This window comes from Cervus elaphus, chromosome 29 (assembly GCF_910594005.1).
Source record: "Cervus elaphus chromosome 29, mCerEla1.1, whole genome shotgun sequence".
NCBI classification, from domain to species: domain Eukaryota; kingdom Metazoa; phylum Chordata; class Mammalia; order Artiodactyla; family Cervidae; genus Cervus; species Cervus elaphus.
The window spans coordinates 38,837,716-38,860,659 of NC_057843.1; the positions used below are offsets into that span (position 1 = coordinate 38,837,716).

General features: G+C 38.3%; 1 protein-coding gene across 8 annotated transcripts in view; it reads left to right on the top strand.

The window, feature by feature from the left end:
• The window catches only part of GLIS3 (GLIS family zinc finger 3), a 533,844-nt gene that overhangs the window by 65,237 nt on the left and 445,663 nt on the right, over positions 1–22,944 (top strand). For 2 of the 8 annotated variants that reach the window (XM_043890929.1, XM_043890928.1), the window contains exons 2-3: positions 9,771–9,896; positions 11,939–12,425. The exons of 3 other annotated variants lie outside the window; for them this stretch is intronic. In XM_043890929.1, the coding sequence (XP_043746864.1) occupies positions 12,038–12,425 (388 nt within the window). In that variant the 5' untranslated portion in view covers positions 9,771–9,896; positions 11,939–12,037. Of the gene's footprint in view, positions 1–9,770; positions 9,897–11,938; positions 12,426–22,944 lie in introns of those variants that run through there. 3 more of the 8 variants (XM_043890930.1, XM_043890927.1, XM_043890933.1) reach the window with 2 other exon arrangements.

Here is a 22,944-nt window from a genome sequence, read left to right on the forward strand (position 1 = left end):
CCGACTTACTCGGGACTGGGTTGCACAACAGGAAGCCTGAACGAGTTTGTTTTGTTTTGCTGCGCTCGCTTGCGGACAAGGCCGAGGGTTAGGGGCAGAGCGGCCAAGGAGGGGGTCGCAGTAGCGCATCCCAAGCAGGTCTCCGTCGCCTCGGCCCCGGACCCGCCCCTCGCTCCACGCCAGAGAGCCCAGGGGCGCGGGCCTTGAATCCCCGCGGGCCAAGATGCGGGGCGGCGAGGGTCATGAACTGATAAAGGCTGCCGTCTCCTGCTCTGCCTCACGCGCTTCTTCGCTCGGCAGGTCCCTGGCACCCTCCCCCCACCACCCACTTGGTATTCCTCACCCGCTTACTACTTTTTCCCGGGGGCATCATATGGGCCTTTATCCCAGCAGCATCTAAACCCAGGACAGAGGTGGAGGGTACTTCCGGAAATTCGAGGACTTGCAGCCCCCTCGTACATCGAAGAGGGATTTGCACTCTCTCCCCACCTACTTCCAGGACTTAGCATCTCTCCTGAGTTTGGGCCTGGGGCTCTGGAGTTTGAGGAGAGGAATGTTCTGCAGCTCCCCCCAGTGGACCAGTTCCCTTTAGGTTGTGGAAGGAGGGAATCGCAAGTAAAGATCATAAGGCTAGATGGGGATCTTGGTGATCACCTACAGATGAGGAAACTGAGGCCCAGAGACTTTCAGGAGTTTTGCCCCAGACCTCAGAGCCAGTTGTTACAGTCGCAGGGCAAGCACTCAAGTTTCCCAGTTCAGAGAGCATTTCTTGGCCTGAAGGTGAACTCAAGACAAATGCAGTCTCATTCTGCCCGCTCTGAAAGCTTTGATGAGTCATGATTTCTGCCTTGGGAGTTAGCCAGACGTCTGTTTCCCTCTCTGTAGCATTTCCCACTGGACCTCCTTTTTAACATAAATGGGGGAACTTTTTTTTTTGTAAAAGATTGATTTGTGTTGGTTTAAATTTTCTCATTCCTTCTTTTCTTCCTCCTCCAAGTTTTCTTAAGGTGAAGTGTGAAACAGGTGCAACCTGCAAAAGTTTGTAGAAAAAAGATCTGCCACAATGAATATTTGAAGCCATTTAGAAACAGGAGTGTGTCATATTACACGTTATATTTGCAGTTGGGAGCTGTTGAAGTTTAAGGATCACCTTTGAATACATTACAATTTTCATATGTTTTCACTAGTCGTCTGTGTAGCCAGACTAGCACTAACATTACCTTGAAAAGGAAGAATGGGGGATTTCTTTTCCAGTCACTTTCAAATTCCTTTCCTTATTGGTAGTTGAAGTCCTTTCCTTTGTTGTTCAGAGGAGTCAGTAATCTCTCAGTGTGAATAACTAATCTAATTGTTGCTCTAACTCCCTCTCCTCTTGGTTCACATTAAGCCAGTTTTAGAGAGCATCTTGTGGCTGGTCCCTGATCTCATCCAAGTTCCTTTATAGTAGTGGGTTTGTCAGATATTGAGTACTTAGGGTCAGACGATGTTCTTGGGAGGAAGTGATATGATTCAGAATAGAAAAAGCAACTTTTTTTTTTTTTGGATGGACTCCAGGGTCCACCTAGCAGGTGCCATTCCTATTAGGCCAAAATAGGCAGGGTGGGGAGGTTAAATAGCAGCAAATTATGTTTTGTACTAGCCTTGCCTTCACTTATATGGCAGAAAGTGGTCTCCATCGTTTCAGAAGATAGCTTAGTGTTCTCCGTCTTTTTCTCTCAGTATTCTTTTCTGCTGGTAACTTAATTTGATGACATTCTTTCTGGTGTTGTCTCTCTCATATTGTCGTTATTGATCTCAATTTGGAATGTTAGTTTGTAGTTCTTCCAGGATATATAAGGAGTAATTCTTGAGGGAGATAATTCAGTAAGTGCCATCCTATGCACATTCTCTTTCTTGGAGAAATCATTTTCTGTGTTTCTATAATTATTTTCTGTAGACATTATTATAAAGAATGCTGAAATGCAAGACTTGACATTTAATTTTTCTCAAAGTTTAGTTGGGTCATAGGCTCAGGACTGAAAATAAAAACACAAACAAATGGCATATAGGAAATCTGTGCAATGAAACTGTGCTGCCTTATGCTTTCCAGGAGGGTTACATTTCCAGTAAGGTCTTTAAAATGACATTAATACATAGTTTGATTAAACTGAACACAACTGAATAAGTAGCATCTTCATTTCAAGAAATGGAACATTACCAATACCCTAGAAACTTGACTCTTACTCTCTTCTATTGCTGTCTTCCCCCATCTCTTGCAGCCACTGTGTTCTCCTCAAGTGTAATGACTGCCTTAACTTCTAACAGATGTAATAATTTTGCCCATTTTTTATGTGTTATATAAATGGGATAATTCAATACGCACTCCTGAATTTGACTTCTTTTGCTGATATAATAGCCTTTTAGTAGGTCAAATAATTTGGACTCCCCTTTAAAGTTTAGGGAAACAGTTTGACTTGCAGTAATTAGTTGTTCAGGCATTACTTAATATGGTAGAGTTAAGGAAAAACACCAATGAAACAGAAGCCCTGTTCTGTATCCTGATGACTGTCTGATTAGGGAGACTAAACAGATATGAGTGAAACCATAAAGTGAAGCCAGCTTAGGGTGAGCAAGGAGAATGCTGAGGAGCAACTTCCACCATGACAACCCAAAATGCATTTGGCAGTCTCTCTGTTAGGACCAACAACCCCCATGACAAAAAAATGCCTGGTCTCAGTACTGAAGTGACTGTATTTGTTTTGTGGCTTTCAGCTAGGATTTTTCATTGTTCACGAGTATGCCAAGATAAAGACAAGAATAATATGCCTGTTCAGAAGAGTGGGATAGACTTTTTATGTTGCTTTGTTCTAATAGAAAAAGGAATAGACTAGGAGGAATAGACCAGGAAGCACACAACTGTAATTAAACTGGTTCCACAAGACACAGAGCTTAGGGTTTATGGTCACACCTTACTTAGACTATATTTATTCAGGCAATAAATGATAAATATAGGATATGAATATATAAGTATATAATTATATATTGATTTATATGATAATTTTCAGTATAAATAGGCAATACAGTGTGATAAATACAAGTATAATAAATATATGTGCATACATGTATATGAAAAGTCAATATATATGACATATGTAGTGTGAAAAATATAAATATATAGGTATATCAGATAATTTATGTACCTATAAGGACTGGGGAGAGCTTGATAAATTATACAGAGTACCAAAACTTAATGAAATTAGAATTTAGACAGGAAGGTGAAACACAGGCAAATAACTATAAGGCAATGTGGAAAGTTATGAATGTTAAAGGAGATATATGTAGAATGAAATAGTCAACATGTATCACATCGTTCTAGGTACCAGGCACTGGGCTAAACAAGTAACATGCATCATCTCATTTAATGTTCTGTAATGCCATGAACTAGGTATAATAGTATAATCCTCACCATTTTACAGATCAGTGACAGAAGTAGATTAAGAGAGGATCAGAGAAAGCCAAAGGTGGGGTGGGCCTGGCAGGTGACTGGAATCTGGATTTGGGGGAAGAGAGGGCAGAAGAAGGGAGGAAGGGAAGGACCACTCAGGTGGATTCAAAGACAGTGTATAGAATGAACAGAAACAAGGATCCAGCCATGTTCTACTTTGGGAACAGAATCAGGAGACTGAGTTGTAAAACTGAGATAATGAAGGCTCTAAGTAGCTGAGCGCAGACTTGAAGTAAAGAAAGCTGGTGTGGAGCTAATCTTGTCTGACATGATTTCTTTAGGCCAAGAATGGGAACAACTGCACATTCCTTTGGGTGCACCAAGTCTTGCTGAACTACAGATGAGCAGATAGGATTACAGTGCAAGATCAGACCCTGTTCCAGGCTCCTTGATAAAAAGATCAGACTTTTTCAGTGTTGGTTATTTCTGAAGCTCTGAGCCAGATCTGTGAAGTTTTGTTTCTAGGCCTGCTGGATATTGTACGCAGAAAATTAATCAGATGCTAGGGTTATGTATGATTTCTTGTTATTCCTGTGTGTGAAGAAATGGATTAATGTTTTCCCAACCTTTGCAGTATGACCAATAGATTCCACTTCTGTCTGTAACTGACTGAGTCATTCATGTAGGGCTTTTTTTTTTTTTTTAAATAAATATGTTGTCATATTGGTTAAGGGCCTAGTCATTGTTGTGGACGTTCATACTTCTGCAGTGATGTCAGTGAACATAATTTAACTTGTATTAAACTTCTGTCTACCAACAGCTAAAAATAGTTACACTGGTTACTTTTCAGCAATAACTAACTACACTGAAGGAAAGAAATCACTCAATTATACATGTGATAGGGATAATTTAATATGCTTGAATATTTTGTTTAATGAGTGCTAAATTAAGTTTATTTCTAGAATCTTCCATAGATAGATGTTTATATTACTGTTTTGAAAGAACTGTGAGTTTTAGCTTTGCCAATAGCTATTCACATGGCTGAGTAATTATTTATGTACACTAGGTGACCAAGAATGCACTTTAATTTGCCATATTTTACAACCTATGTATCTCCTTGTGTGAAAATGGATTTTTCTTTTTTAAAGAAAATCTCCAGCCAGTTACTTTTCTTTTATATTTCTGAAGAAGCCTTTGTGTCTTAAACCATGGCCATGTGGTGTTCACTTTTTGCAATTCAGGTAATTAATTCAGTGGTGACATCATTGGGAATGTGTTCGTTTTTCCATTTCAAATTCCTTCTCATAGGATCTGATGTTAACTCATATTAAGAACACATTTCAAAAAAACTCAGTTCTCGAGGACAGTTAATTTAAACTTCACCACGCCCCCCCCGCCCCCGCCTTTCACATTGTAAAACTGAGGTTTTATTTCAGGGAAGGTCATCTACCCCTTGCAACAAGGAAGATATAAAATTGTCAGTCATCTTGATCTCTGATTCTGTCAGTCAGTTGGTTAATTGGTATTTGTAGAGCACATTTGATCAATTGATACTAAATAGAAGGCAAAGTGAAAGATAACAGTGGTAGGAGTGTGCGTGTTCATTGCTCAGTCATGTCTGACTCTTTGTGACCCCATGGACTGGAGCCTGCTAGGCTCCTCTGTTTATGGAATTCTCCAGGCAAGAATACTACAGTGGGTAGCCAGTCCCTTCTCCAGGGGCTCTTCCCGACCCCGGGGTTGAAGTGGGTTCTCTTGCATTGCAGGCAAATTCTTTTGGGCCACCAGAGAAGCCCCGGTAGGAGTATAGCTTTGTGTTATTTAATCCTTAGTTTTCATAAAGCTAAAAACGTCAAACATTTAGATTTTCTCTTCATTACAGCTATATTATGGGATCTGTTTTACTTTAGCTGTTTAATTCTGTCTGTTTCTACAGATTTTCTTGGTAGGTATCTGGGCTGGCAGGTATCTCAATGCTTTTATAACAGTAGCTTTTATGCGGTTTTTTGTCTGTAACCCACCAGAAAATATTTATATATATTAATATAATATATTTGATGCACATTGATAGCTTCTGTTTAATTCTAGTCAGTTCTATTTCATTAAAAAATGTTTCTCCATTAAATAATTGATTTCAGGGCTCACCAGTGGGTTTTGACCAATTTGAAAAACAGTACTTTAGAAACAACACTTTGTTAAAGATAGATCTGAACTTACAGCCCGTATTCAACTTGGGCCAATGCCTTGGCAAGGGCATGGTGCCTTTCTGAACTTACCTATGTTTGTCTCAAAAATCCTTTTCGTTTCAAGTTTGTTCCCATTTTGTGTTGTTGTTGTTTTTTTTTTTTTTTGCAGCTGACTAAGGGAATCCCTAACTATCCCCCTCTCTTTTGCTTCTTTTGGTAGGGTCATGTTTTTCTAGAACGTGCTATACTCATTGGTGAGTTCATGACTGAGGCAAAGTCGATGAAACACTTGTAGGTAATTACTACTAAAAGTAGTGACATTTAGTAAATTAGGGGGATATGAGAGTTGCATAGATGCACTGAAGTGTAAAAAGTAGATTCTAAGAAATGTTATTGAACTTCCAATATTGTCCTCCAGCAGTATTTTCCTGAAGGTCCTGAACTTCTTCTAGAAATTTATAATCACTAGCATTGTTTGGAAGGTTCTCAAAGCTGCTTCTGATTTTCAAGTTAGGATTAACTAACTACAGAATAAATTCCTGCATTGGATTTGGTCATTTTTTCCCTGCTGCTTTCCCCTCCCCTCTCCTCCTTTCTGTTCCTCTTCTCCCTTTCCCTTCCTTTTTTTCCTTCAGTGTGCTGTTCATATTTACTGTCCACATTTTTAGTATCATAGCCACTCACTTGATTAAAAAGGCACTGCCAGATATTTTACTCCATAAACTTAGGGGAAGATTATTTTTATTTTTGAGAAAATTTTATATAAAAAGTTAAAATGTGTATCTCTAATTCAGTAGCAAAGAGTTGGAATCATAGATAAAACAATGTCAAGAATTCTATTAAATGGGATCCATAAGTTCATTATATTGTCTTTACTGATTGGTCTTTGGTAGAATGTTTTTGACTTTCTGAAGGGAACACTGATTTGTCTTCATACTTTTAATTGAAGTATGGTATAACGCAAAGCTAAACATCTTTAATTTTATTTTAATGGTGACTATATTGCTTGAGTAATAGCTAAACATCTTAGTATTCAAAATAAATATGTTAATATTCTTAAATTACCTATATTAGACCTTGGGAGTGCCCCAGTGGCCATGTGATCTATATGTACGAACTACCAGGTGTAACCTCCTTGAGTTTTCACTCCACATCCTAACGACATGGAATTATTCCAGCCCTGTTTCTGTGTGACTTCTGTTGTAAAGTCTGTGAGTCTGTCAGTCTCACTGTATAAAGTTATGAAACCACAGAAATGATCAGCTATACTTTGTGCTGGTTACTTAATATACTTTCAATTTAGAGAAATGATATTGTACACATCCAGTGCATTTCCTCTATAATATCCTCCAGCTTCACAGGCACATGTTTGCACTTTTCTGTTGTTAAAATTGCAGACAAGAGTAATTTTGATTTATTGGTGACATCTAATATAGCTGTGTTTATATTGTTGCCAATAAAATGACTTACACGATTGGTTTTTGTTTATACAATCTTTTCTGAGGAGTCAGTCACCTGTGTTAGGACAAGGTACATTCTGCTTATTAAAATGAACTCCTGGGATCTAAGAACATTCAGCTCTATCTGTCCTTGATTGAATTGCAAAATGTGCTTTACACTGCAGCCGTGCATGAGAATAACTTATACTATCTATCAATAGGCTTTTCATTTCTATATTCTTCTGCCTACAAAGCTGTAACTAGAGAACCCCATGGGAATAGCATGGGCCTATTAGTGATCAAGGCAGCGATGTTGAAAAGGCAACGTTAATGAAATTATACAATCATTAACCCGAAGGGGAAAAATAAAAAGAATCAATAAAAACTCTATTTTAGATGGTTTATATGTATATATAAGAAGTCAGCCCAGGGGCGATTTGTTTGCTGACCAGTGTTTTGTGTCTCATTATCAGTTTTTCTGTTCAGGGTAAGAAATGCTTGTGGCGTAAAAGGAATGGAAAATGTAACAAAGGCTAAATGTAGCCTAAGGAAATGAAATGATGTATGAAAATTAATAATTAACTGGCTCATCAGATGAATTATGACTCTAGATGAGTCTATTAATAATATTAAGTAAGAAAGGGCTTTTGGATGTAAACAGACATTATGGAACTCATGTTTTTGGAATTTTCTTGAAGAGATGAGTTAACATTGCTTTCTTTAATCTTTTAACCTACAAGGCATAGCACCTTGAGTGCTGGGTAGAAGGTACAAGTATGATCTTGTATTTTGTTTAAAGTCATAGCTTTTCTAGAAATCTATTGAAATTATCATTAAATGATTTTGTGCCTTGGTTTCCTTAGGAGTTAAGTAATTTCCTCTCTGACCTGACTTACAACAGTGTGTTTTAAGAGTTTTAATGTGGTCGAAAGGAAAGATTTATTAACTTGTGTTGACTCGTAGCAGAATGAGTAAACATTTTCATTGTTTTAACCAATGGAGTATTAAAAATCTACATGTGTTAATATGTCATATCCAAAGTACACCAAATTTGTCCTTCTGGATGTTCCTTGCTTTTTCTGTTTCTACTTTTTTTTTTTTTCCTGATGATGCCTGGGTTAGTCATTGAATGGAGGAGAGAAGAGAAAGTAATGCTGGAGAATGTAAATTTTTAAAGAGAAAAACGCTGTTCCAGTGGAATCCTACCAGTCAGGTTTTGATAGTGATTAGTTGTGATTTTACTTTCTGGCAAAGTACAGGAAATTTTAACTCAGATGTTCATTTTTCAGGGTGAATGTTTTCTTTCAGCACACTGCTGATGTGAAAGCCTCCTATCAGCTTTTGTTTTGATGGAGTTGGTAGAGAGTGCTGTTCTTTTTTTGCTTTCATATCCACCCAGTCCCTTTAAGTGTTGCAGACATGAAATCTACATATTTGGGCTTCCCTGATAACTCAGGGTAAAGAATCTGCCTACCAATGCAGTGGACATGGGTTTGATCCCTGGTCCGGGAAGATCCCACATGCCTCAGGGTAACTAAGCCTGTGGGCAACAACTACTGGCCCATGATCCAGAGCCTGAGAACTGCAACAACTGAAGCCCATGAGACCTAGAGTCCATGCTCTGCAAACAAAGAAGCCACCACAATGAGAAGCCCCCACTCACCGCAACTAGAGAAAGCTCGAGCAATAACCAACACCCAGCACAGCCAAAAACAAACATGTTTTAAAAAACTACACATTTATCCTTCATTATAGTTAATGAGTACTTTCTATAATCTTCCTTTTCTTAATTAGCCGAAAAGACAAAATTTCAAGTGATTACCACCAAATTCTTCATCTTTTGTGGATGAAAAACTGTCCAGAGAAGTTATAAATGGTTTGCCACAAGTAAAACTCGGGTCTCCTAAATTCTCGTTGGGAACGCTGTTCACTCTGACTCAGTGAGGATGGGTCTTTCTTACAAGTTAGTTGTTTATTCCTTTTTTGTTACCAAGTAGGCTCAAAATTACACATGATCATACGACCTAGCCAAAAAGCACATAAAATACTATATAATGTGAAAAAACAAATTGATTTTTAAGTTCTGGTATCTAATGTTTGAAAAATCTGCTTGTATAATTAATGTGAAAGCTGGATTATTTGGCATATTTTTCACACAGTGTATTTTATTTTTGTCTTGAGGCTGGTTTTTCTCAGCTCACACAACATTGACTTATTGGTTTTTCTTTATGGTATTAATCACTTTACTTTCTGGCTGTTGCTTTTTTAGTAATAAAATTTAAGTACATTTTTTGTTGTTGTTTTTACTTTCACTCTAAAGCTATTTAAAACAGGAGTGTGATTTATAAAAAATAAAAATAAAATAAATATTCAAGCAAGTTTGAGTTCTTATAACTAAGTTCTTAGTGCTTTAATTATTTTTCCTTTTACAAACTCACCTTCTTAATGGTCTAGTACTTACTTACATGTTTTTATCCAGATTTTTGATGAGAATTCCTGCTTGTATATGATCTTACTGCCAGAACCAACTCCTTTATTTTTAAAAACCTGGAAATGGGCACCGTCTGCAAATCTGCAGACACTTGTCACTTGGACCATGGTCTTAGTGACTCATATTTCCAGTCATGTTGTATAATTCTTCATTTTCAACAAATTGCCAATACAATATATTTATTTTGCCTTTTTTTTTGATTGATGCTGAATAAGTGCTTTCTTGTGCAGGGTTCAAAGTGCTTCAGAAAACACTATTTTATCAATGAGTGGAGAATAGATGGCCGATGTCATCTGGCAAAGCACAGAGACATTAAGTGACTCTTGCCCACAATCAACCAATGAATCAACAGACCGGTTGGTAATACACTTGAGTTCTTCTAAATGGGTGCAGCAGAAAAGGCATTGGGATTTTTCCAGCATTAAAAAAAAAATCTTACAATCAGTCTGATAAAGGGTTATTTCTTATTGTTTCATAAACAAGCTTAAATGATGCAGGTTTGAATAATCTGCATTGCGTTTATTTGTCCCTTCTTGGCTACTGTAGTGGAGGGAAAGATAGGAATGAGACCTAGGATTGTTTCTGAGGACTAGATGGCATGTCAATATTAAATGTGGCAGACTGATAGAATTATTAGTAGAATGGAGACTTGATAAAGTTAAAGAAAGCATTCTAGATTTATATTGTTGGTAACCTTAGAAGTTCCTCAATACATGGACATATACAGTCAGCTTTGCAGAAGGCACAGTGAGTGCTTGGCTTGAAAATTAAATACTACAGATTTCCTCTGCTATCTGAAAGTAGAGTGGTCATAGGAAATCTTTCATCAGCTGAAATGGCATAAAGTTAAGAAGCAATTACCTTAGGATACATGTTGCTAAGGGATGTACAAAAAAATTGAGGAGCTTGATGGTGCCAATCTCACTGCTTGGGATGAGAACAGCCTCTATAATAGCCCCCAGCAGAACAAATGCTGAAAGATGTTTTTGTTTTTCACTTTTTTTTTCTTAAGAGTGAAAATCCCTCCTCAAATTTCTTTTGGTTACTAAAAACGGTTACTTAGATAAATCTTCTGAAAGTGAAGTGGCATAAAGTGAACTTTTGAAAAGCAAGGGATACCTGTATTTCTGATTTTCTAAAATGATAAAGAAAAAAGAAAACCTTCTCACAAAAATTTACCACGGTTTGATATCCTGTGCTCGATGATTTATGGAACATTCTTTTGGGAGTTGAGTTGGAAATATTCATCTAAGACATTGAGTAGATCATAGAAAAAAGGAGGACTCACACAGTTGAGGATATCTGGCCATTACTACTTTGCACCCAGTCTGTATTTCTTGTTTGTCCAACGTTGGCTTCTTTCCATGACTGTCATGTTTACTTAAAAGAATTCAAATTGTGACTGAGTCTGTCATTTATTTGTAGTAGTGGCGCTTAGTCCTTAGTCATGGCGTGACATACATTTTGGGGAACTATAGATCAGGGGAGGAAAAAGCCTTTCTTGATGATTTGTAACCAGGGAATACTGACACACAGATAGTGATGATGTCCTGTGGCCACATCATTACTTTTGGTTCTCCCTCTGCCACTTGAGAAAGGGGGTGGTAGGATGGCAGATGGAAGCTTCATGGAATTACTGTCCGTTTACCATGCGTGGTACATGGTGAACATACTCACCTTGAGAAGGGTTGTTTTGTCCTTATGCTCTCTGTAAAGCATTTCACACAGCCTTATCCTTTTCTAGGATCTTGCTGAAAGGTGAGAGTATTGTGATGTTGATTATATTTTCATCCCCATAACTCAGGATCAATATAGAACTAAGACTCTAATGCTGCTGTAAATATTTAGATATATGGGTATATGAAACCTTTATGAAATTCCCATGCCTATTTTTAAAACTCTTTTGTTAATCTAGGGACCATGAAAAAATTCCCTGTGAATGTACTCACTGTCTCATTTTAGAGGTTATATCATCTTTCTGTTTGTTTACTGGAACCTTTGAGCAGTAGTCTAACAGCTCATGAAGGTGATGCATTTGGGTTTCCCAGGATGCACCATAGCAAATGTGAACTATTACAGACAGATCCTCTATGGAGCAAAGTAAGTTTCATTTTGCAAGCTGGCACCAGTAGATTGGTTATAGTTGCCAAGAGCACTGTATTGAGAATGGTTCAGTGGCAAACAAAACGAAACAATGCAGTGATCCATAATCCATGTCTACCATGAATGCAGGAGGGGAGAATGCCTGCCAATGAACCATGTATTCGATAAGCATGTTCTACATAAAAGACCGTTTTGCTGAGTGCTTCCTGATATGAATGCTACACAGGTTGAAAACTCATTGTAACTTATTTTCCTTTTTACTTTTAAAAATGCCTGCATTTATTTTTTTAAACAGGCTAATAAACCACACCATGGATAACTTATTGGACTTTGCCTGAAAGGAATCATTAGTGTCATTGGATATTTGACCAACCTGGCTACAGGTTTTTTCAGAATGAATGGAAGGTCATGCAGCATGAATCTCCACCGGACATCAGGAACCCCACAGGGGCCTGGGATGGTCAGTGGCCAACACATCCCTCCCATTCAAGCCCATTCGGGGACTCCTGGCCCCTCACCCTGTGGCAGCACAACAAGCTCTGCCATTGGAAGCCTTGCTGACAGCCTCCATCTCAAGATGCCCTCAGGAGGAGGGATGGCTCCTCAGAGCAACATGAATGAGAGCCCCATCCATCTGCCTGCCTTGAGCCCCAGGAGACAAGTGCTCACCAGTGGGAAGCCACGTTTCCAGGTCACCCAGGCTGGAGGCGTGTCAGGGCCACACACATTAAAGCCAAAGCAGCAGGAGTTTGGAAGCCCCTTTCCTCCAAATTCTGGGAAAGGTAGGATTGTCTTTCTGGGATCTTTTAAAAGTGGACACTGTTGTTTTTCTCTTCCTCGTCTCTGCTCTGCAAGCAAATCCTATGGAAAAATACATGATTCAGTGTCAGGGTCAAAGTCTCATAATGATATGTAGCTTCCTAGGAAAGGATGTAGATGTGTACATTTGTGTGAGGACGAGGGCACCACAGTGGTAAATGTACTGTTTCATGGACTGTGAAACAGGGTTGAAGATGAGATTGGAAACAGGGAAGTAGCATAAGTGTCACAGAGGAAAACAAGAGCATGTTTAGGAAGATCCTGCCCTCTGGATGCACAGAGCTCTATCTTGTCTTACCAGGATCTGGATTCTGCAGACCATGGAGGAGATGGATGACTGCAGCTGTTATTATTATGTTAGTTGGATGCTAGAATAAAGGTGATGTTTGGAAGGAAAAGGATTTAAAGTGGAGAAATTTTAATATCCAATAAAATGAGGAACAAGTACATAAAATGATAAAAAAACTATTCTAAGGGCAAAACCTATAATCTTTATAACATAGCTAGTTACAATAGAGAAAGCAGCTAGAAGAGTATAATGAAAAGATGTATTTTTGTGCTTGTGGAAAACTAGAAAAACTTGCCAATTTGAGAGAAATGAGGGCAGAGAGGATGCTTCCAATTCAGTAGGCTTTGAATTACCTTAACTTTTTTTTTTTTTAACCATAGATTTCAAATTAAGAATAATTGTTGGAGAATACCAAATTATTTGAATGACTTGCTCTGTCTAGAAACTGGTGTTGAGTTAATGAGGTTGTATTGCTAATGATATGTGTATCTGGGCTAGAAAAAGGAGCATGTATCCTATGTAAAACATAGCTTTGTTATATAGAATAGCATGATTATATATTCCTCTAGGTATTTTTACCATTTTTTTTCTTTTTTTTTTTACCATTCAGTTTTAAATGCCTATACTCAGTGTTTATGTGTGTGCATTCTCAGTCATGTCTTACTCTTCCCAACCCTATGGACTGTAGCCTGCCAGGCTCCTCTGTCCATGGGATTTTCCAAGAAAGAATACTGGAGTGGATTTCCATTTCCTCCTCCAAGTGTTTATACCACCAAGTAAAATTACTAGCAGCCCTGTAAGTGGCTATTCACCTAGTTAGCTCATAACTTTGCCAATTATGATGAAAAATGATTTATATCAGGCAGGTAACCCAAAAGTTGTTTGTTTTAGTGTCTGTGTATTTCTGAGTTGGAGAAGTTGATATAAATGGGTAGATTAAAAAAACCTAAACGTATGTGTAACTTTTTTTCTGTTCTGTTTTACTTATTTATTTTGGTCTAGGCTTGTTTTGAATTGTTTTATTTCTCAGAGCTAACATATCTAGTGTAAGTACAGGAAAATTTTCCCTGGGGGCTGCATCCAAAATAGCTCTGTCATTGTCAGATTGCTATGTTCATGACATGGCAAGCTAAGTTTCTTAATGTCAGGCTCATGTGTTTGTATTTTCAGGGGTTGAGGCCCAGTACAATCTTTCAGCTCATGCTTGACTAGTGAACTGTAGCTTGCTTTTATATGTATTTGTGTTTGAAATCCTGACTTGCAGGAAATCGTGGTGATAATATTAATAACTTGTACTTATTATATAATAACTTAGCAAGTGTTAGGCATTGTGTTAAGTGCTTTCCAATACATAGTCTCAGTTATTCCTCACAACAGTCCTGAGTTGTATGCTCTTGTTGAATAACTGACAAAGGAATTAAAGTCTAGAAAAAAAATAAGTAACTTAAGCCTTGTCAGGCAATAAAGAGTTTGGGAATATTACTTTGATAGTGACTAGAAGTGTTTATAATTATAATCATAGTTTATAAAAAAAATGCTTCAGGTACTTAAGGAATAACAAACTCTCAGGGTCAGTTCATCATGGAACTCATGTAAAAATTAGCACTGCTTCCTGATTCTCCTCTTTGATTTTCTGGCTCCTTGCTTAGCTTCCAAGCTTGCAGTGCCTTTTCTGGATCTGCATGTTTAGGGCATGCACGGACATGAGTAAGGAGTTGAGGACAACTGAATTATTATTCTGCCTCACCTTACAGGTTGGATTCCACTAGTGGTCTGTATGTTACCAGGAGTGGCTGATTGTGTCCCTTTCAAATCTTGCTTGACAGTTTCTAAACTAAGCCAATAACTGAGAATGGTGATGTGGGACTGTTTCGACTTCATCCAGTCATTTGTTCTACAAATAATTATTAAGCATATGTTATGGGTGAGCTGACTGTTTTGGGGGTTTGTTGCTGTTCAGTCGCTAAGTTGTGTCTGACTCTTTGAGACCCCGTGGACTGCAGCATGCCAGGCTCCTCTGTCCTCCACTGTCTTCCAGGGTTTGCTCAAATTCATGTCCGTTGAGTCGGTGATGCTGTGTAACCATCTCATCCTCTGCAGCCCCCTTCTCCTTTTGCCTTCAGTCTTTCCCAGCATCAGGGTCTTTTCTAATCAGTTGGCTTTTTGTACCTGGTGGTCAAAGTATTGTAGCTTCAGCTTCAGCATAAGTCCTTCCAATTAATATTTAGGGTTTATTTCCTTTAGAACTGACTGTGGCTTAGATCGTGAACTCATTATTGCAAAATCCAGACTTAAAGTGAAGAAAGTAGGGAAAACTGCTAGGCCATTCAGGTATCACCTAAATCAAATCGCTTATCATTATACAGTGGAAGTGATGAATAGGTTCAAGGGATTAGATCTGGTGGACAGAGTGTCTGAAGAACGATGGATGGAGGTTCATAACATTGTACAGGAGGCAGTGACCAAAACCATCCCAGAGAAAAAGAAATACAAGAAAGCAAAGTGGTTGTCTGAGGAGGCTTTACAAATAACTGAGGAAAGAAGAGAAGCGAAAGGCAAGGGAGAAAGGGGAAGATACACAGCTGAAAGCAGAATTCCAGAGAATAGCAAGGAGAGATAAGAAGGCCTTAAATGAGTTTTAGGGATGTGAGAGCCAATAAAACATAGTTCTGGCTCTTAGGGAGTTGAGAATTCAGAAAAATAAATGAACAGTTAAAATAAAGCATGGTTGAGACTCTGGTAGACATACACGCAGGGTGAGAGGGCAACATTTGAAGGGGTTCCCAGCCTGAGCTTGATAGGTGGATCTGGGAGAAGAGTAGGGTATCTAGACAGATACCTAAAGAATGAGGGGCTAACTTTATAATCACAGAAGAGTATGTCCTCTGTGTGTGTTTGTGTGTGTGTGTGTGTGTGTGTGTGTGTGCGTGCGCGCGTGCATGCACATGCCTGTGAAGGGGCAGGGACTATCTGGAATTTGCTCTGGGTAGAGAGGAAAGCATGCTCAAAACCTGGAGGGGAGAGACCATAGTCCATTTCATGGACTTCTGTCTGGTTTCACATTGAGGGGAGGTGTGGAGACCTGGGTAAGAGATGAGGCTGAAAAAGAATAAGCAGTAACCAGATGAAGAGTCGTGAGTAACATACTAAGGAGTTTGGATCTATCTTGAGGGCACTGGTAATCTGTGGAAGGATTTAACCTCGGGGTTGATGTGATAAGCTTGAGACTGACATCTCTCCCTGATTTTGCCACTGCTTTCCCATGCACTACTGACAATATCATGATCCAAAAGGATAAGTGCCAAAGAACTTGTGACTCTGTGGGTCTATTAGAGTTTCTCAGAGACACAGAACCAATAGGAGGTATATCTATATATCTTTCTATATATTGCCAATAGAATAAGTTACCTAGGGATTGTCATACAGACAAACATCTGACTTGAAGACTCAAAAATTTCCAGTGGGAACCTCAGGAGAAATATAAATTTGATTGTAATGTTTATGTTACTTAAGGATTGAGTTCTGTTCCTACGAAAACTCAAATAACCATGGATTTAACATTGTAGAGTGTGGTTCCCGAATGGTGTGCCAAGTGCTCTGGGGTGCCACAGAAGACTCGGAGAGAGCTATGAGATATTTTAAATTTTGAAGGAAACTTTGGATATGTGACATTCCTGCAGGCAAACTGCTAGTTTGAGGAGGTTCACAGTTTCAATATTAGATTACAGTATGTTCTTTTTGATGATATTGTAACTTTGAGAAACTACATAATTGGTAATTGTGACTAAGAAAAGCAAGTAGTTTGTATATCCATGTTCAGAGCAACATTTTTCACAATAGCCAAAGGTAGAAGTAACCCAGGTGTCCATCATTGTAAATGAATGGGTAAACAAAATGTGTCACATCTATCAGTTCAGTTTAATCTCTCAGTCATGTCCGACTCTTTGCGACGCTATGGACTGCAGCAGATATAGTCATATTTATACAATGGAATATTTTTCAGTCTTCAAATGGAAGGAAATATGACATATGCTATAATATGGATAAACCTTGAAGACATTATGCTAAAGAAATATGCCTGACAGAGAAGGACAAATATTGTATGATTCTTCTTATATGAGGTTCCTACAATAATTAAATTCATAGAGACAGAAAGTAGTGGTTACTGTGGACTAGGGAAGGAGAGAATGAGGAGTTATTAATTAATGGGTACAGGGTTTCAGTTTGGGAAGTTGAAAAAGTTCTGGAGATGGGTGTTGGTAATGGTTGTACAACAGTGTGAATATAGTTAAAGTCACTAAACTGTACACTTAAAAATGGTTAAAATGGGACATTTTATGTTACATATATTTTACCACAATAACAAAAGCAAGTGCTAAATGAAAATCAGTGTGGAATAGGAGGTGAAGGTGGTGATGTCCAATCTGATTCCAAGATTTGAGAAGTAGTAGAAAGCATGATTGAAATGCACATCCCATTAATAATTGTGGTTATTTAAAAATGAAATAAAAATGATTTAAAAAATTTGTTATTTTTTTTCAAACAGATAATAAGTTATTAGTACATAAATACTATGAAGTTATTGACACCTAACTACTTAATAAACAGAACTGTTAGATGTTCCTTTTGGCCTAGGGGCAGCATGAAAAATTTACTGAGACGCTAAGAATTCCATGCACTGGGAGCATTTGGGAACCTGTGTCATAGGAGTTCATTTTTCTCACAGAAAGAGCAGTTAAGGGTGGGTGATTACTGTTAATGGTTACAAGCTCAAGGAAGACAGGCCCATGATCATAACTGTTTTTGTCAGAAAAGGCAAAAAGTTCTACTCCCTTGGAATCTACCTCCTTTCATTGGCTTTTCCAGAAGCTGCATTCAACTACTTCCACTTGTAGGTAACTAATCTCTTAAATAAAACTTATTCTTCATTCCTGAATAGTTTTCTTTAAAAGTTGGATTATTTTTTTCATTACACTTTATATTACCTTCTATTGTATTTTACTTTTTGGCAATGCCATCTTTATCTCTAAAGTAAACTGAACTACTTGGAAGTAAGTTGCTGACCTTGTGACCCTTTACCCCCAAATTCCTAAGCAGGTATCTTTCATGCTATATACCTAAAATACATTAATGATAACCAAGAAATTTAACTTTGACTCAACAGTATTACTTATAAACAGTTATATCTTAAAATATAGTTCACATTCAAATTCATTATGTATTTTATTTTACTTAATCATGGTTTATAATATAAGGTATTATTCCCCCCCCCCTTATAATCCAGTGTTATTTGTAGCCATTTAAAAAAAATCTAGGCTCTAATAAAAGATCATTCACTGCATTTGGGTTATGTTTGGTTGTTATGTTTCTTTGGTGTCCTTTCATCTAGAATGACCTACTCTCCCTGACTTTTTTGTGTTTTTCATGACAAAAATGTGTTAATATTTTTTTAAAGTTCAGGTCAGCTGTCTTGTCTCACAACCTGATCAGTCCAGTCATTTTGTCATAATTGGGTTCGGGTTAAACATTTTTGGCAAGAACACTACATAGTGATTTGTGTACCACCCATTGTGTTATACCAGGAAGCACTAAATGTTCATTTGTCCTAGTATTTGTAATGCTGCTTTTGGTTGTCTGTCTAAGGTGGTGTCACTAGATCTCTACATTGTAAAGGACACTTTTCAAAATTAACAAATAATCGTGTGTGAATATCTTTAATAACCTTTACTAGGATTTATTGATGACCTTTGTCTGAATCAGGTATTATATTGCTGATTGCATAAAGGTTACTTTCTGATTGTATCATTCCTTCTATGTTTATTAGCTGGTCTTCTTCTGGAAAGGAGAGCTTCTCTCCCTTCTCTTTTAGTGTCATTGCAGATTCATTTATTCTTTTAAAAAATTCACTGTGCTATAACTCATTACCATCACTATTTTTTCTGATGGTCAAACTGTCCCGGATTTGACCGATGGAAGCCCCTTCAGGTCAGTTATTATGTCCTTTTGACATGTTCCCATTAAGTTCTTCCTTACTTTGAGACACAAAATATTCTAGCATCGCTTGTACTTCCCTGCCCCATACCTGGAATCAACTATTTCCCCCAAAAGTTAAGGTTCCCTTTAGTGGGAAATGATATTTGGAAAACTGGATTAAAGGGTATTCTTATTGGCTCTGGGATATCATTGTTTCTAGGTCCTTACTATGGACAGAGTGAGGAAATACACCAGAACAAGGTAATGAGTTCCAGTTAAAATATAACATTACAGAGTTCTTCTTCACACTTCCTCATTGCAAAGCTGTCAGTGAGAACGCTGGTTCTCAGGAACATGGGTATATTTTTATTTTCTCTGTACTACAACTAAGAAACATTTACCTTTAGCTTTGTATTTCTAAGATGTGGAAATTTGTTTTAAAAATGATTGCTTGCTGTAATTAAAATGTAAATTTTAATGTGCTGAAATAATAATTTTTATATTGATCTTTGTCACTGAGTGTGGAGGACATTCTGCAGCTGGCAACTTTCTGACCCTCTTATAATTGGTGAGTATAGAATCCCAGTAACAGTGTGCCGATAGTGGTGTTTCTCCCTGCTTTCTTCTCAACAGTTACAGACTGTAATTAGACTGGGAGAAATGCATTTTTCAAAGCATCTGGGAAATTGATTTTATGATCCTCACTATAAGTGTGTTTGACACAGCTATTTAAATACAGTTCGCAGTACCCCTAGGACTATATAATTGGAAAGATTTTCATTGTAAAGGTTTTTTATTTTACTTCGGGGCCTCTGACATTTCTTGTTGGGCTCTGCTGTCCTTGGAGACAAAGGGAGTTAGTTATTCATTAGTGCTTGTGGGTTATTCATTATTGTTGGTCAGAAAAAGCAAAATAATATCAACAAAGGACACCAAACTAATTGAAACTTAAAAATTCTTTTGTGTCACTTAAGGTTGGTGTCTCTTATAAAGACCTCGTCTAAGAAAATGTGTTGTGTGATCCTGGGAGGTCTAAAAACTAGTGTATTTTAAATACTACATCAAGTTTTATTTTTATGTCTGTGGTTTATTAATTCAATTGGTTATGATCTGGAGCTTAGGTTAGAGCTTAATTTCTTAGTGGGTCAACAAGCTTCATATTTTTCTCTCACTGTTGCATCAGAAATGTTAAAGTCTGCCACTGATTTAAAAAGTTACTTTCCCATATCATTGCTTCACTTATGTTGATCCCTGGTAAAATAACAGACAATAAAAGAATCTGCTAACATCACTGGGTGAAGCATGTTAAATGTAGTCATGTTAGAACTGGGGCAAGAATAGCAACTGGGGATCCCGCATTTTTGAAGTGTTATAGTTGATATATTAGCTTAAGAAAGTTGGGGCAAAATATGTGGTTACTTTTGCCCCCTCACTTCTGCTTTTTAATCACTTATATTTCCTTGCACTTCCAGTGTGGCTTCCTGCAGAATTAGAGCAATTAAAGTTAATATTCCATAAAAGATTCCAAAAATAACCAAACCAGTCAGAGACCAAAGGCTTTATTTCAGTTGAAGTAACCAGAATTTTCATTTTGTCTTGCCAAAAAGGCAGGTGATACACGGTGTTTAGTTTTGTTTACTCTTTGGGCTGCACAGGGTTCACTTTGTGTGATTTATTGATGCTGGATATAAGTCAAATTGATGATGGATTTCCAAGTATTACTGAATGGCAGACACGGTTTGTTCCAGTTATAAAAGTGGTTTGTCAGTCTCGTAACGTTCTACCTTTAAAAGAATATTCCATTTAACACCCCTGCCCTCTACATATACCTCAAATGCTATGGGACATGAAATTGAAATGTTACATCTGTTAGTTACCTACAGCATTTTCTAAAGCTGTTAAATAGCAACTACTTTTTTTTTTTCTTTTTTAATTTATCTGACTGCTCTGGGTTTTAGTGGAAGTGTGTGGGATCTTTGTTGCTACGTGAGAGATCTCTTGTTGTGGCATGTGAGATCTAGTTCCCTGACCAGGGACCAAACCTGAGCCCCTTGTGTTGGGGGCATGGAGTCTTAACCACTGGATTACCAAGGAAGTCCCTAAACAACAACAACTTTGGATTTGTACAGTACTTTGTATTTCATAACCTTTCATAGTGCCTATTTCATATGATTTGATTAAAGGCATCATCCCATAGGGTAAGGTAAGTATAACTGACCCCATTCTAGGGATGAAGAGACTGAGGCTCATTTTTCTAGAGATCTCATTTTTCATGTGCTGCATGGATTGACATTGAATAGGACTCTGCAGTCTGAGAGCCCCTGTTACAAGAGTGCTGAGAAATCTTGCCTATTTTATCCATTAGAATCTAAGATTACTGCTATTCCTGAAATAGTATACCTTTATAAACTCAAAACTGTTCAGTGGTCATTTCTATCCATAAGCTGAGGCTATGGGCCCTTGCTCCTGTTTTAGAAAATTGTACTTGACAATTTTCAACAACAGGTCCTTCTGAGCAGTGGGGGCCTTGTCTACCCAGGAGACATCAGGCAGCCTTTACATGATGGGTACCTGAGTGACATCAATATATGTACAAGCACGAAGTCTTTAAACCCAGACCAGAGGATATCATAAATACATGAATAGATTTGCTCCTTCTGACATGTCATGTTTTAAGGATACAATGGATGGTGACTTGTATTTAATACCTATTTTCATGGCTGCGTTATTTGAATAATGAAAGAAATAGAGGTTCTGTAATTGGACCTGACATCATAAACAAGTTAAAAAATGAGACTTGTGGAAGAGGATCTTGTTACTCAAGGATACTCCAAGGCCAACAGCATTAGCATCTTCTGGGAGGTGGTTAGAAATGCCCAGTCTCAAGACTCCCCCATATCTACTGAGTTGGATCTTGCATTTTAATGAGATCCCCAGATGATTCGTGTGCACAGGGTTGGCTGAAAGGTGACTGCACAAAGCCCTGTCTCAAAAGGGGTGCCCTGTGCTTGGGGTATAATGCTCTGTGGTGACTGACTTGACAGTCTTACTAATTTTATCTTTGAAATTCTATTTTGTAAGTGAAGTCTGGTGGGACACTGAAACTTGTGAGGGACGCGGGCTTGAAGTCTTAGTTCAAACGTATGTAGCTCCACACCTTGCCAGGATGACCACCGGCTCCCCTGCCCCACCGTGTCCACTCCTGCCCTGTGCCCTCGGCAGGGACCTTGAGCATTGGTACGGTGAGGTCAAGGTCAGATACGTATGCCCCATGTGCTCAATCATGAGTGATGCTTTGGGCACCTTTGAAGGCCTGTGTTCACTCTGTCAGTATCCCTGTGTGGAAGCAGCACAGTGTTAAATGGCAAATAAAAAATATCATGGTAAGTCAAAAGATGGGAGAAGAAAGGAAAATGCTGTTTTCCTGCTCTTTGAACAAGGAATCCAGCATTTTTGTTTTGGTCCTTGTAAGTTATGCTTATTGAAATTTGACAAGCTTTAGTAGAAGAGATTGAGAAGGAAATGGCAACCCACTCCAATATTCTTGCCTGGAAATCCCATGAACAGAGGAGCCTGGAGGACTGCAGTGGGTCGCAAAAGATTCAGGCAGGACTAAGCGACTGAGTGTGAGTATAAATATAAGAGACAGAGCATGGGCACAATTCAGAAGACCCACATCTCTCTCATTCATGCTTTGCTGGTGTGTGACATTGGGCAAGACACTAGACCTCCTTGCCTCAGTTTCCTCATCTATAAAATGGGGGTGATGTCTTATGCTCCTTTCCAAATGGGCTGGGTCTAGGTTAAGGGCAGACCTGGCAACATGTCTTTAAGTAGGAGTGTGTCCAGAACACCTCTCATCTTTGGCTTTGGTTTCATGCAGATGATAAGCAAACCTGGCATCATGGCCCGAGAGTGGGATGGAGGTGAAGGGCAGGGGAGAATGGGAGAAGAAGGTCAAAAACCTCATTATCAAGTCCTTGGGAGTGGATGGAAAGCATAAGTCAAGAACTGAGGAAGGCAGGGACTGGGGGTTATGGGTAGGGAGAAGTGAGCATCAGACAACTAGTGAGCTGCACGCATGGGTTTCCCAAGGGGTTACCCACTTGTGTGGAAATCTCAGGCACTCATGAAATTGTGGAATAGAAAAGATGTTTGCTCTTGAGACTTAAACATGATGCTAAATATGAGAATACATTTTACGCTGTCAACTTCCAGAG